Source organism: Mauremys mutica, chromosome 9 (genome assembly GCF_020497125.1).
Source record: "Mauremys mutica isolate MM-2020 ecotype Southern chromosome 9, ASM2049712v1, whole genome shotgun sequence".
Lineage (NCBI taxonomy): Eukaryota > Metazoa > Chordata > Testudines > Geoemydidae > Mauremys > Mauremys mutica.
In genome coordinates this window covers 1057425-1072468 of record NC_059080.1, presented here as the reverse complement: position 1 = coordinate 1072468, position 15044 = coordinate 1057425, and the positions used below count along the sequence as shown (strand labels likewise).

At 47.0% G+C, this 15044-nt stretch overlaps 1 protein-coding gene across 10 annotated transcripts in view; it reads right to left on the bottom strand.

The window, feature by feature from the left end:
* TEX11 (testis expressed 11) overlaps nucleotides 1–15044 on the bottom strand; it is a 120190-nt gene that overhangs the window by 73235 nt on the left and 31911 nt on the right. For 9 of the 10 annotated variants that reach the window (XM_045030819.1, XM_045030818.1, XM_045030825.1 and 6 more), the window contains exons 13-16: nucleotides 10225–10303; nucleotides 7327–7478; nucleotides 5897–5982; nucleotides 2845–2982 (exon numbers count right to left, since the gene is read on the bottom strand). In XM_045030819.1, the coding sequence (XP_044886754.1) occupies nucleotides 2845–2982; nucleotides 5897–5982; nucleotides 7327–7478; nucleotides 10225–10303 (455 nt within the window). The remainder of the gene's footprint in view (nucleotides 1–2844; nucleotides 2983–5896; nucleotides 5983–7326; nucleotides 7479–10224; nucleotides 10304–15044) is intronic. The other variant, XM_045030826.1, reaches the window with a different exon arrangement.

Below are 15044 nucleotides of genomic sequence, written 5' to 3'. Positions count from 1 at the left end.
GGGAAAGCAGTGGATGTGCTATTTCTGGACTTTAGCAAAGCTTTTGATACAGTCTCCCACAGTATTCTTGCCAGCAAGTTAAAGAAGTCTGGGCTGGATGAATGGACGGTAAGGTGGATAGAAAACTGGCTAGATGGTCGGGCTCAACGGGTAGTGATCAATGGTTCCATGTCTAGTTGGCAGCCGGTATCAAGTGGAGTGCCCCAAGGGTCGGTGCTGGGGCCGGTTTTGTTCAATATCTTCATTAACGATCTGGAGGATGGTGTGGACTGCACCCTTAGCAAGTTTGCAGATGACACTAAACTGGGAGGAGTGGTTGATACGCTGGAGGGTAGGGATAGGATACAGAGGGACCTAGACAAATTAGAGGATTGGGCCAAAAGAAATATGATGAGGTTCAACAAGGACAAGTGCAGAGTCCTGCATTTAGGACGGAAGAATCCCATGTACTGCTATAGACTAGGGACCGAATGGCTGGGCAGCAGTTCTGCAGAAAGGGACCTAGGGGTTACAGTGGACGAAAAGCTGGATATGAGTCAACAGTGTGCCCTTGTTGCCAAGAAGGCTAATGGCATTTTGGGTTGTATAAGTAGGGGCATTTCCGGCAGATCGAGGGACATGATCATTCCCCTCTATTCAGCACTGGTGAGGCCTCATTTGGAGTACTGTGTCCAGTTTTGGGCCCCACACTACAAGAAGGATGTGGATAAATTGGAGAGAGTCCAGCGGAGGGCAACAAAAATGATTAGGGGGCTGGAGCACATGACTTACGAGGAGAGGCTGAGGGAACTGAGATTGTTTAGCCTGCAGAAGAGAAGAATGAGGGGGGATTTGATAGCTGCTTTCAACTATCTGAAAGGGGGTTCCAAAGAGGATGGATCTAGACTGTTCTCAGTGGTAGAAGATGACAGAACAAGGAGTAATGGTCTCAAGTTGCAGAGGAGGAGGTTTAGGTTGGACATTAGCAAAAACTTTTTCACTAGTAGGGTGGTGAAGCACTGGAATGGGTTCCCTAGGGAGGTGGTGGAATCTCCTTCCTTAGAGGTTTTTAAGGTCAGGCTTGACAAAGCCCTGGCTGGGATGATTTAGTTGGGTTTGGTCCTGCTTTGAGCAGGGGGTTGGACTAGATGACCTCCTGAGGTCCCTTCCAACCCTGAGATTCTATGATTCTTCTGCTCTACTCTGCGCTAGTCAGGCCTCAGCTGGAGTATTGTGTCCAGTCTGGGCACCACATTTCAAGAAAGATGTGGAGAAATTGGAGAGGGTCCAGAGAAGAGCAACAAGAATGATTAAAGGTCTAGAGAACATGTCCTATGAAGGGAGGCTGAAAGAATTGGGTTTGTTTAGTTTGGAAAAGAGAAGACTGAGAGGGGACACGATAGCAGTTTTCAGGTATCTAAAAGGGTGTCATAAGGAGGTGGGAGAAAACTTGTTCACCTTAGCCTCTAAGGATAGAACAAGAAGCAATGGGCTTAAACTGCAGCAAGGGAGGTTTAGGTTGGACATTAGGAAAAAGTTCCTAACTGTCAGGGTGGTTAAATACTGGAATAAACTGTCTAGGGAGGTTGTGGAATCTCCATCTCTGGAGATATCTAAGAGTAGGTTAGATAAATTTCTATCAGGGATGGTCTAGACAGTATTTGGTCCTGCCATGAGGGCAGGGGACTGGACTCGATGACCTCTCGAGGTCCCTTCCAGTCCTAGAGTCTATGAATCTAGTTGCTGTACGTCTAACTTCCAGGAGCAGCTCTTGCTGCACCTCACAGCATGTCTCTGCTCTCCATTCAGAATGAGAGACCACATAGGCAGTATCAGCAGACAAGTTTGTACATCATTTGTAAAGTACAAACATAGTTTAGACCTCCATCTAGTGATCACTTAAAGCAAGTGCTCAAGATGCTTTTTTAATTTAGACAAAATTAAGTAAGTTCTATCTTAAGAATAGCAAGATTTTTAGACTTACACACAGATGATACTAGTTATGAGTCTGTTCTGGTGACACTAGCTGTTATGCTAAGAGGCACAAAGATCACTTGTGCCATGTGATCTCTCTAGGTCTTTACAGCTGTTAAAGCTCCCTCTCTGTAATACATACTTCATTGCAATCATTTTGTTCCTCAGCTCGTTGAAGTTAGCGGTCTGATGACATGCTGGAATATAACTTTACACAAGACAGTCCATTTACCAGTAACTCCATGGCAGCCTTGCTGTACGGCAGCTTTTCTACCACATCAGGCTCAAACTTCTTGTCTTTCAAGTCCCCTCCCCCCACTTTTCCACCTTTGTGTCTTTTTACATTGCTCCCCATCTGTGTGTTCCACCAGTGATGCAGTCATGCTGCTTCATCTCTCTGAGCTGGTGCACAACGCCATTGCCTACTTTGAAGAAAAAACTTCTACCACGATCCCCTTAATAAATGACCCAATTAATAATGTCCATGTCAAGTAGCAAATGGGGATAGTTTTATATTTTCATTTTAAAACATATTAGTATCAAAAACATTTTATTATTAAGATGTGACAAATCTCCACTTTTGCCATTTTATTTATCTGCTGGACCGCTTCTCTCTACTCTAGCATTTCTTTACATTGTACGCTGTTTGTGGCAGAAATCATGCCCTCTATTATGTCTGTACAGCACCTCGAAGTGGGGGGACCCTAATGAAAAAAATATATATTAATAATTAAGTGGGTACATTTTTAAACCTTAAAGTCCCAAGTGTAATCATGTAATCATGTAACAACACAGAAAAGCTACAGAACAAACTTCCATTCCCCCTTTACCCTTTCACAATTTAAAATCAAGTCCCATTGACACTGCAACACCACACACACACACAAATACTTTTTCAAGTTGTTTCAGATGAAAGTAGCAGGAAGCCATATTCCTCTGCAACTTAGCCAAGTTCTGATCTATCTGCCCAGATGAATAGAAGCTGAGAGAATAGTTATACCACTGAAGGGCTTCAGAGTAGTTTTTTGCCTAGAAAATTTAAAAAAAATAAATTAAACACAGCCACACTGAAGTTTAAATTGACTACATTTTACTAAGCTAAATAAATCAGGCTTCATAAGAATCAAAAGGTTGAAATAGTCAAATATGTTCATAGATTCCAAGGCCAGAAGGGACCATTTGTGATCATCTAGTCTGACTTCCCATATGGCACAGACCACAGAACATCCCCAAAATAATTCCTAGAGCAGATCTTTTAGAAAAACATCCAATCTTGATTTAAAAACTGCCAGTGATAGAGAATCCACCATGACCCTTGGTAAACTGTTCCAGTAATTAATCAGCCTGTTAAAAATGTACACCTTATTTCTAGTTGGGATTTGTCTAGCTTCAACTTCCAGCCATTGGCTCCTGTTACAGACTTCCCCTTCATTAAATATAACAGGGTCTAACCAGCATGGCTTCTGCAAAGGAAAATCATATCTTGTCTGTGAGAATTCTTTGAATGTGTCAGTAAAGTGGTAGATAAAGGAGAACCAATTAACAATTTATTTAGGGCTTCAAAAAGCCTTTGGCTAGGATCCTTAAAGAAACTTAGTTGTCATGGGGTGAGAGGCAAAGTATTGTCATGGATTAAAAACTGCTTCGGAGATGAGAAACAGAGGGTATGAATAAATGGTCAATATTCATCATGACTAAAAGTTAACACCAGGGAGGTGTACCCTCCGGCACATTAGAAAGTCAGCGCCTCTGCACATGTCACAAGCATAGATCTTTCCAGCAGGCTGGAAGAAACTATAAAGAGGGGAAGTGATATCATCACTTGGCCTCACTCCCCCCGCAGCTCAAAACCTGGAAACATATCTAGAGGACAAAGACTTTGAACTGGGGAGGGTGGTCCCAGGCTGGAGGAGAATTCCAGCCTGTGTACTGAAGATCTGTGACCTGTTTATACCATCTACAGTAACTCCTCACTTAACGTTGTAGTTATGTTCCTGAAAAATGCAAGTTTAAGTGAAACGATGTTAAACTAATCCAATTTCCCCATAAGATTTAATGTAAATGCGGGGGGTTAGGTTCCAAGGAAATTTTTTGGGGGGTAGACAAAAGGCATTATATACTGTACAGTGCTGTCCTGTACTGTGTTGGGAGGGGCCCCTGGCTTACCCCACACAGGCACAGCCTGCTGCAGGCAAGGACGCTAGGAAGTACCTTGCGCAGCAGCAGCGGCAGTTTCCCCCCAGAAGAACAGGCACCAACTTTGCCGGGGGATGCTCCACGCCCACCTCTTCCCACCCCCACTCCACCTCCTCTCTGGAGCATGCAGCGTCCCCGCTCCTTCCCTCCCTTCCCAGAAAGTCCTAAGTACCGCCAAACAGCATTGCAAGGGAGCATTGCACAACTTTAAATGAGCATGTTCCCTAATGGAGCAGCAACGTAACTTCAAAACAACATTAAGCGGGAGGACGTTAAGTGAGTAGTTACTGTATCAGGGTGAGACATGGCTTGATTCAAATCCTGTTTAGTTTTGTGACAGACCCAGGCCAGTGGGGTACAGGAGTCTGGTAGAGGGCAAATATACTGGTCACTGGATGAGTAGTTTTTTGTTCCCTGAGTGACCAGAGCAGGGGCTGCACTAGAGTAATCAGGAACCTGCTAGAACCAGTTAAGGCAGACAGGCTGATTAGATCACCTGCAGCCAATCAAGGCAGGCTAATCAGGGCACCTGGGTTTAAAAAGGAGCTCACTTCAGTTTGTGGTGGGCATGTGAGAAGCTGGGAGCAAGAGGCGCAAGGACTGAGAGGGTGTGCTGCTGGAGGACTAAGGAGTACAAGCGTTATCAGACACCAGGAGGAAGGTCCTGTGGTGAGGATAAAGAAGGTGTTTGGAGGAGGCCATGGGGAAGTAGCCCAGGGAGGTGTAGCTGTCATGCAGCTGTTACAGGGGGCACTATAGACAGCTGCAATCCACAGGGCCCTGGGCTGGAACCCGGAGTAGAGGGTGGGCCCGGGTTCCCCCCAAACCTCCCAACTCCTGATCAGACACAGGAGGAGTTGACCCAGACTGTGGGTTCCACCAGAGGGGAAGATCACTGAGGTGAGCAAATCTGCCAATAAGCGCAGGACCCACCAAGGTAGAGGAGGAACTTTGTCACAGTTTATAGAACTCAAATTGTGAATTTACTTTTATTTCTTATGTACCAACTTTGATCTCTACAGTTTCTACTTATAATCACTTAAAATTTATCTCTAGTTAATAAATCTGTTTTATATTTTACCTAAAACAGTGTGTTTTTGTTGATGTGCTTGGGAAATCTAAGCCCTGTTTACAAAGGCTAGTGCATGTCTTCTCCACATTGATTGGGTAATGAACTTACACTGGTCAGGCTTCTGATGAGCGCAAGATGGTACAATTATGGGGTGCAAGGCTGGGGAGCTGGGGAGAACTGGTGAGAGCCTCTCTATTGTTGGTTCATGAATGGCTGAGAGACGCATTCATATAACTCAGTTGGGTGTGTCAGTGCCTGTGGATGTCTGTGTAAGTGCAGTACCTGCCAACAGCATCACAATCTGAGGAATACGCCAGGTTGGTGGCTCAGCAGAGGGCTCAGCAGTCCCACAGTCCAGGTTGCATTCGGGAATCCCATCACACCTTCCCAGTTGCTCCTCCTCCTCAGATAGCGCCTGCAGAGCATTCTGCTCTCTAATAACTGTCTCTCCCAGGCAGCTCTCACCTACCCCCCTTTCCTGTCTCTCAGGTTCCCCTTGACTCACCAGATCTCTTCCATCTACAAGTGCCCTCCTGTAAAACCCAGTTGGTGTGAGCTGATGAGTCACAGGTGCACTAGCCCCGCACTCTCTTAAATGGCAAGTATCACCCTAGAACAGTGATCCTTCTTTTTTTTTTTTAAAGCAAAGAACAAAGACCCCCTTTGTTCCCAAACCTCATAGCTCTTGGCAGCTCTGTCCCACAGAATGATGTGCAGCCGGTTCAGTGTTTCAGGTGACAGCTGTTTTCCTGTATAGTGACCTGAGAAGTGATTAAAATTAAGCAATTACAAGGTCTTAAAGAAGAAACTATTACCTACCGTACAGTAACTGTCGTTCTTCAAGTTGTGTTCCACTATTGGTGCGCATGAGCCCAGTGCACGCCAAACAGATTCTTGGACTACAATGTCCATTGCAGCAGTGTCTGCACCCTGGGTGTCCTCACATATTGAAGTGAAGGGATAAAGAGTGGGCCGCCCCTCTGCCATACAGAAACTTGTTAATAGACTCTGTGGTAACAGGGATGTGGTGGGGTAGATCTTGGAGGGTGTGTGTGCAGTACAAGTACGGCGGTACGCTCCAGTATGCCATACCAGCAAGGTATTTATAGCTGATATGGCATACTGGAAAGACACAGGAGGAGCCGTGGGCCCCATGCCAGCAGCTCGTCTGGTGCGACTGTACCACTCCCAGCCCTGCCCTTCCACGCAGCTGCGTCTCCTTCATCCGTACAGCAGCATCCCCGCCGGAGGACAGGACAGGGAGTAGTACAGCTGCCAGAGGAGCTGCCGGCATTCTGCTCCTTTCCCCGCTGCAGTTACCAATGGGGAAAGGAGCAGAACAGCGGCAGCTCCTCTGGTGGATTTACCACCCTCCGCCCTGCCCCGCCTCAGCCCTGTCCTCTGGCAGGGCTGCTGCTGTAGTACACAGACGGAGGACGGAGACGGAGCTCTGTAAAAGGGATGGGGTGGGGGTTCTGCTCCTTTCCCCGTTGCAGTTCCCAGGAGAGCCCCGAACCACAGGGCTCTCCCAGGAACCTCTGCGAGGAAAGGAGTGGGTATTCACTCCGAAGAAGTGGGTATTCACCCACGAAAGCTCATGCTGCAAAACGTCTGTTAGTCTATAAGGTGCCACAGGATTCTTTGCTGCTTAAACTTTTTAAAAACCTTATTTACTTTACATACAACAATAGTTTAGTTATAGACTTATAGAAAGAGACCTTCTAAAAACATTAAAATGTATTACTGGCACGTAAAACCTTAAATTAGAGTGAATACATGAAAAATCGGCACACCACTTCCGAAAGGTTGCCGACCCCTGATTTAAGCTAACCTCAGCCATACCTGGCATAACGTTAAAGGATCTTATAGTGAACACATCAAGTCTGCATCTCTCTGAGATGGAAGCTCTGGCCAGTCCAAATCTGACACAGGAGCATGACCTGCTAGTAGCAGCCCTGCAACTTACTATATACAATACATGACAAAGAGTAAGAAAAAGATATAAAGGAAGGAGGAGGAGAGTGGGAGTTAAGGAGAAGAGGTAAATCAATTGCTTAAATCAATTAAGCCCTGTCACCAGCAAACGACAGAAGTTGGACACTGACCTGTAATGACATCTTCAATTTTTTGCTTGGCAAGTGGCTCCTTCATCCTCCGTAACAGAAACTCGATGTGGAGTAAGATGATTTTTCCGAGATCAGGTGAGGACGCAAACCGCCCAGAGATGGACTTCAGAAAATCAAAACCAACCAATTCCCTATTCACAGAGATGCATTTTTAATGGAGTTGTGCAGAAGGAGCTGTTGACTTCCCATTCTGGGGCCCAATATATACATCTCATAATATCTGTCTTTCACTTAGATTGCTTTTCACAAAAAAGAATCTAGATGGTTTAACCCAGTGATTCTCCAGCTTTTCCATTCTGAGGACCAGTTCATAGCAGAAAGATGCTCCACCGCTTTTATGAGCCACCCTCAATTCCTGACTCTCAAAGGCTCTGTGGATCCCTTGCGGTCAACAAAGCAGACTGGGAACTAGTGCCCTAACCTGTAAATGTTACAGGGCTGTCCTGGAGCCAAATGAGCATGTCAGTCCATAGTCCATAAACATCTACATTTAAGAAACATTCAAAGTCTGGTTAACCCTTGCAAAAGGAAATAAATCCAGCATTAAGGCTAAAATTCTATCCTCAATAGCCTATGTGATTCCAAGATATGTATCCTGCATAAACACAGAGGGAGAAAGAGGACAGCAGTGTGGAAATGGGATTTCCCTGTTCACAGACATATTGCTTATAACAGGGGTCGGCAACCTACGGCACGCGTGCCAAAGGTGGCATGCGAGCCAATTTTTGATGGCACGCAGTGGCGGGCTAAGCGGCTCAGCCCACCGCCGCTTTGGAGTTCTGGCTGCTGCGCCCGTTGCCAGCCAAGGTCCAGGCCACTGGCCCCACTCAGAACCCGCTGCCAGCCTGGGAACCCCAGGCTGGCAGCGGGCTGAGCAGGCCGGGGGCTGAGACCCTGGCTGGCAGGAGCTGGCAGCCGGAACCCCAGAGTGGCTGCCAGCCTGGGGATCCATTCACTCAGCTGGCAGCGGGCTGAGTGGCTCAGTCCTCTGCCAGTCTGGGGTGCCGGCAACACTCAGCAGGGTGCCAGCAGCACTCAGTCTGCTACTGGTCTGGGGTTCTGGCTGACGGCCCCTTGCCAGTCAGGGTCCCAGCCGCCGGTCCCGCTCAGCCTCCTGCCGCCCTGAGTGAGCAGAACCCTAGGCTGGTAGCGGGCTGAGGGGGGGACGACGGCCGGGATCCCGGCTGGCAGGAGCTGGCGGACAGAATCCCAGACTGGCAGCGGGCTGAGAGGCTCAGCCCACTGCCGCTCTGGGGTCCCAGCCACCGGCCCCACTCAGCCCGCTGCCAGTCTGGGGTTCCGTCTGCCAGCTCCTGCCATCTGGGATCCCGGCCACCGGACCCCCCTCAGCCCGCTACCAGCCTAGGGTTCTGCTCACTCAGGCCAGCAGGAGGCTGAGTGGGGCCGGCGGCTGTGACCCCGACAGGCAAGGGACCGGCAGCCAGAACCACTGCCAGTCTGGGGTGCCGGCTGAGTGGTGCCGGCATCCCAGACTGGCAGTGGACTGAGCCACTCAGCCCCCAGCCAGCCCCGCTCAGCCCACCTGCTCAGCCTACTGCCGGCTGAGTGAATGGAACCCCAGAACAGCAGTGGGCTGAGCAGAGCCAGCAGCTAGACCCCAGACCAGCAGCAGGCTGAGCGGGGCTGGTGGCTGGAACCACAGACAAGGATCCCAGGCAAGGATCACACTAAATTGATAAGATCTGCATTTTAATTTTATTTTATTTTAAATTAAGCTTCTTAAATATTTAAAAAACCTTATTTACTTTAAATACAACAATAGTTTATTTATATAATATAGACAGAGAGAGAGACCTTCTAAAAACGTTAAAATGTATTACTGGCACGTGAAACCTTAAATTACAGTGAACTTGGCACACCACTTCTGAAAGGTTGCCGACCCTTTATAACCTAACCTTTTTAATGGGTTTGTTTCCAGAACTGCAGGCCCCAAGAATAGTATTTCAAAGGTGTAAGCCCTTGATTAAGACAGTCTAGAAATGTATTATCACATAAGGGACAAGAGTTTGGCACTATGCTCAATCCTTTGCTGGCAGGTCATAGAAGCACTATGGGATAACATGTTCAAACACCGCAGAAGGGAGCCCTTTTTAACACCCTCAAGAGAACTGTATCTGTGGTCACAGTGTCCATGGAGTAAATGGGAGAATCCTGGAGGAGACTCCCTCAAAATAGCTTTTGTTGGTCCATCGTAGCTTTCCTGCTCGCTGCCAGAAAACTCCCTTTGCTCCTCTTCTGACGTTCTCTTATCTAACTGTTGAAAGATAGGCAAAATACCCGCCAACACAACTTCATAACTGAGGCCCAAGAAAGTATAGTCTCCTTCCTCAAGCACATCACATCAGTGCCTGAACTCACATGCCAGAGAAACAATTGGCACAAGTTGCTCTGAACCAATGTCTCACACTTCAGTGCACAGTAGTACTGCCAAACTACCTGAACTCGGATGACCTGACAACAGGAATTTGTAATGGAAACTTAAAACAGGCCTTGAACTACAGCATCTCTCCAGATAAAAGGCAATAGCTATATATATATATATATATATATATATATATAGCACCCCTGATTCAACATTCATCCTGAGCTGTGCTTGAACAGAGTGGAGAAAGCAGCTCCCCAAGTCAGGGCTGCCAAGCCAAAGCACAAATTAAGACTACACAGGGACAACCTACTATGCCAGTGTAAGATAAGGTGTAGCAACTCTCTCTTCCATCACAACTCACACTGTATCATGCCCCGACACACTATTTCTACAACTTAGCTCTCCTGTTGTTTGGTATCACTTTGTAAGAATACTGGGAAGCCCAGGCAATGTATGTTCTCTCTCAAGTAGAGGGTGCTGAAGTTCTGTACCTTTCATGTTCCAGAAGCAGCTTAGCAGTGTTCAAACAGAAATCTAGTGACACCTCATGATGCAGAAGTTCAGCAACAGCTAGAGAGAAGAAAAAATGGGGATTACTGAGTCCACTGAGGAAATTTATCTGCTCACTGTAAAGATATGGGCTGTCCCTATACTCCCCCATGCAGACTGGTATGATGTGGTGGGTGTGCTCCACTTTAATTTCCCATAATTGGGACAGCATTAGGTTTGCTCTAACAGCCTGGGGCAAGAAGAAGCCAGCACACATGAACAAAATAGCATGTCCCATTTTCATAAGGTTTCAGGACAACAATTACAATAAACTGTTCATAAGGTCCTCATCTAAGGACCGCAGATCAGAGCTCCCATACTTAAAAGTCCACAAAACAAAGTCTGAGTCTAGCTTAATCAGTCTCCTGGAGCCTCTTAGATTAAAAAGGTTTCAGAGTAGCAGCCGTGTTAGTCTGTATCCGCAAAAAGAACAGGAGTACTTGTGGCACCTTAGAGACTAACAAATTTATTTGAGCATAAGCTTTTGTGGGCTAGAACCCACTTCTTTGGATGCATAGAATGGAACATATAGTGAGGAGATATATATACACATACAGAGAGCATGAAAAGGTGGGAGTTGTCTTACCAACTCTGAGAGGCCAATTAAGCTTATGCTCAAATAAATTTGTTAGTCTCTAAGGTGCCACAAGTACTCCTGTTCAGATTTAAAAACACCAGCCACTGCAGCCTGCCTACCTTCTACTCTCCTGTTCTCTACTTAACTTCCTGTTCCTGTTTAAATAGCCCAGTCTCAGTGCAAGGCAGGACCTCCTTGATTACACTCCAGGCTGTCCCAGCCTGTCCCATAAAGTACATTCCTTCACACTCACTCTTAAGTCTTTTGTCTTCTTAGGAAAAAAATCATAATTCCAGAACTAGGCAACAGTTAAACATGTTCTTCGTGTTTTTTCTTTTCATGTTTTCAAAATGAATTTGGGGCTAATGAAAGGTGCCAAATTGACAGCTCTGGAAATTCAAGTCCTGTCTCTCATAAGAACACAAATAGAAAGGACAACAACAATGCAAGCTTCCTCCTCAAGCTGTCCCTTCACAATGTGTCTCCATCCTGGCCTGGAGGAACCACTTCAATGACTGTGGGGAGTTCAGTCTCTGTGGACTCTCAGTTAAGACTACAACAAAAGAGCATGTTAGCGCGATGGTGGGTTTTGGACACCTGTCCCTAGAAACTGGACTGAAATTCCTCAATAGCCATCTGAAGGTGAGTTTCAATCTGACAGAATTCAAACAAGTTACCTGGAGACCAAAATTTATTTCTAGAAGTGCCCACCATGTACTCAGTGCTTTCCAGAGAACACAGCACAGAGCCTTCCCTGAAGTGCTCACCAATCATGAACAGAAAGCTCTTCCTGAGCCACCAAGTTCTCTGAATTCAAATCCCGCCTGAAGACACTCTTCTGCTGTGATACCACCAGAGAAACCAATTGACTTACACTGTGCTGACAAGTCTGAGGAGCAAGTAAGAATACTTTACATATCCTGTATGAAACAAACAAACCTGTATTAACACAAGAAGTTACTCACCCTGTGTGGTAACAATGAATCATCAATATGTGTGTCCCTATGGGTGCTCCACTGCAGGTGTGTCGCATCCCTGAGCTGCTGATTGGAGAACTTTGGTAGCAGTGTCCGCTGGGCCTGCACATGCGATGTTGTGCTGTGCCATGAGACTAGCCAGTGTATGTGGGCTAACCATCCTCAGTTCCTTCTCTACTGCAGAGTCATAATGAGAACTCCAAAGTAGATGGGAGGAGGGCAGGTAGTGGAGAACATCTTGAAGAACCATCGTTACTGAACAGGGTAAGTAACTTCTTCTTTGAGTAGTGTCCCTGTGGGTGTTCCCCTGGAGGGCTGGGACTTCACAATCAGATTGGTCACAGAAGAAAGAACAGTGGAGCCAAATATGGCATCAGAGGCAGAGTCCTCAGTGGTCGCATAACGTTCTGCGAAGGTATGGACCAAAGCGCAAGTCGCCGCTCTGCAGATCTCCAAGATAGGGACACATGCTTTAAGGAGGCAACAGACGAAGAGACCAATCTTGTGGAGTATGTACAGATCGAGTCCAAAGGGGTCATGTAACGAATCTGGTAGCACTCTCTAACACAATTCGAGACCCACTTAGAAAGTTATTGGGCTGATATCGCTGACCTTTCTGCCATAGAGAGAAACAATCTAGGGGATTACCTGAAGGCTTCTGTCCTATCGAGGTAGGATGCAAGGGCTCTCCTAATGTCCAGGGTATGTAGTATGGCCTCCCTATTTTCCCAGTGAGGCTTGGGGTAGAAGGTGGGAAGGTGAACAGACTGGTTCATGTGGAACGAGGAGGTCACTTTAGGGAGGAACTTCAGATGTGGCCTAAGCATGACCTTGTCTGGGAAGAATACCATGTGCGGAGGATGTGTCATTAAAGCTGCTATCTCCCTTATTCTTCTAGCCAAGGTAACTGTGACTAGAAAGACCATTTTCATCAACAGATGAGTTAGTGAACAGGTGGCCATGGGTTAAAACAGGGGCCTAGTCCACTCTTTTATACTAGATTTAGGTCCCAAGAGGGGGAGGGAAGTCTAGGCAGAGGGAAGAGGTTTGTTATTCCTTTCAGGAACCTTTTTATGGTTAGGTGCAAAATTACTGAGTACCCCTCTATGGAATGGTGAAATACTGTAATCAGTGAGGTGGACTCTGAGAGAGCTCAGGGATAGTCCTGATTTTTTAAGGGTCAGGGCATATTTCAGAATATGTGGAAGAGCTGTCAACTCTAGAGAGAATTGCTGGGACATGCACCAAATCTGGAATCTGGACTACTTCTGCAGCTAAGCGCGTTGCGTGGAAGGCTTTCTACTGTGTAGTAGGAGCTCCTGCACTTCCTTTGAGCATGAGCATTCTAGGAGTTGGAACCACCTAGGAGCCATGCTTTGAGTCAGAGGATCCCCACGTTGGGATGCATGGTGCGCCCCTTGTCCTGTGTGAGGTGGCGTGGGATGGTCAGAAGGGTGATCAGCGGCACATCACAAGCTGCATTAGGTAAGGGTATCAGGTCTGTTGCAGCCAGGTAGGGGTGATCAGAATCATGTGAGGCCCATTCTCTTTATCTTGAGCAGGACCTTCAGCAGAAGAGGAAACAGAGGGAAGGTATAAAGAAGGTTTTTGTCCCATGGAAGGAGGAGAGCATTGCCTAGAGATCGCTGTGCAATCACCACCCTGGAACAGTATTGTGGACACTTCTTGTTCTGGTAACTGGCAAATAGATCTGTGGACAGTGTTCCCCGCCATGTGAACAAGCCCTGAAGTACTGATGGGTGCATCTCCCACTTGTGGTCATGCAAGAATGTGCAACTGAGTTTGTATGCTATCATGTTTTGTGTGCCTGGGAGGTAAGTCATGGACCAGATTGTGAGAGATGCACTGATTCCACAGTTTCATCGCTTCTGCGCACAGAGAGGTGATCAGGCTCCTCCTTGGAGATTTATGTAATCCATGCAGGCTATGTTGTCCATCAGGACCTTTATATGTGAGCTTGCTATCAGCAGGAGGAAATTGGTACAGGCGTTCCTGACCGCTCTCAGTTCAAGGAGATTGATATGAAGGGAGATCTCTGCCGGCGACCATTTGCCTCGTGCTGTGAGACTGTTTAAATGTGCGCCTCATCCTAAATAAATATAAAATAATAATTGGAGATATACCCATCTCCTAGAACTAGAAGGGACCTTGAAAGGTCATCAAGTCTAGCCCATGCCTTCACTAACAGGACCAAGTACTGATTTTTGCCCCAGATCCCTAAGTGGCCCCCTCAAGGATTGAACTCACAACCCTGGGTTTAGCAGGTCAATGCTCAAACCACTGAACTATCCCTCCCCCCTAGGAGGGATGTGTCCATGATAAGGAATGACAAAGGTGGCCCCTGTAGGGAGAGGATCCCTTTGCATGCATTGGTTGGGTCTTTTCACCAGTCCAGGGAGTTTTTGACCCTGGTGGGTAGTGACGGGGTCTGGCCAGACTGTCCCTGTTCAGTCTGTAAACCGAGCTGAACCACAGCTGTAGGCATCACATGTGAAGTCTGGCATGAGGAATCACCGCCATGCCAGCAGCCATATGCCCCAGAAGCTGGAGGCAGGTTCTGGCTGGCACTTGAGGGCTGTATTGAGTTGTGTCTATCTATACCAGGGAGTGAAATCTGTCCTGAGGTAGGAAGCCTTTGGCTTGTAGTCTAGGCGTCTAGGTCGGCCCCTCTATATTCCAGGTATTGCACTGGCATAAGGGTTAACTTAGGTAATAATTGGAGATATACCAATCTCCTAGAACTGGAAGGGACCTTGAAAGGTCATGGAGTCCAGCCCCCTGCCTTCACTAGCAGGACCAAGTACTGATTTTGCCCCAGAGCCCTAAGTGGCCCCCTCAAGGATTGAACTCACAACCCTGGGTTTAGCAGGCCAATGCTCAAACCACTGAGCTATCCCTCCCCCAGTAGTCCCAGTCCTTGAACAAGGTTATTGTCTCTTCAGTGGCTCGACGAGCCTCCTGAAGCAACCAGACTCTGAGGAGACAATCGTCTAGGTAAGGATAGATCATCATCCCTTGAGATCTTAAATGGGTGACCACCACTGAGAACTTTGGAAAATACTCTCAGGGTCGATGAAAGTCCGAAGGGAAGGACTCTGTATTGGTAATGGTTGTTTCTCAGAGTGAACCTGAGGAAATGTCTGAGAGCCAGTAGTATTGAGATGTGAAAATACGCATCTTGTGGGTT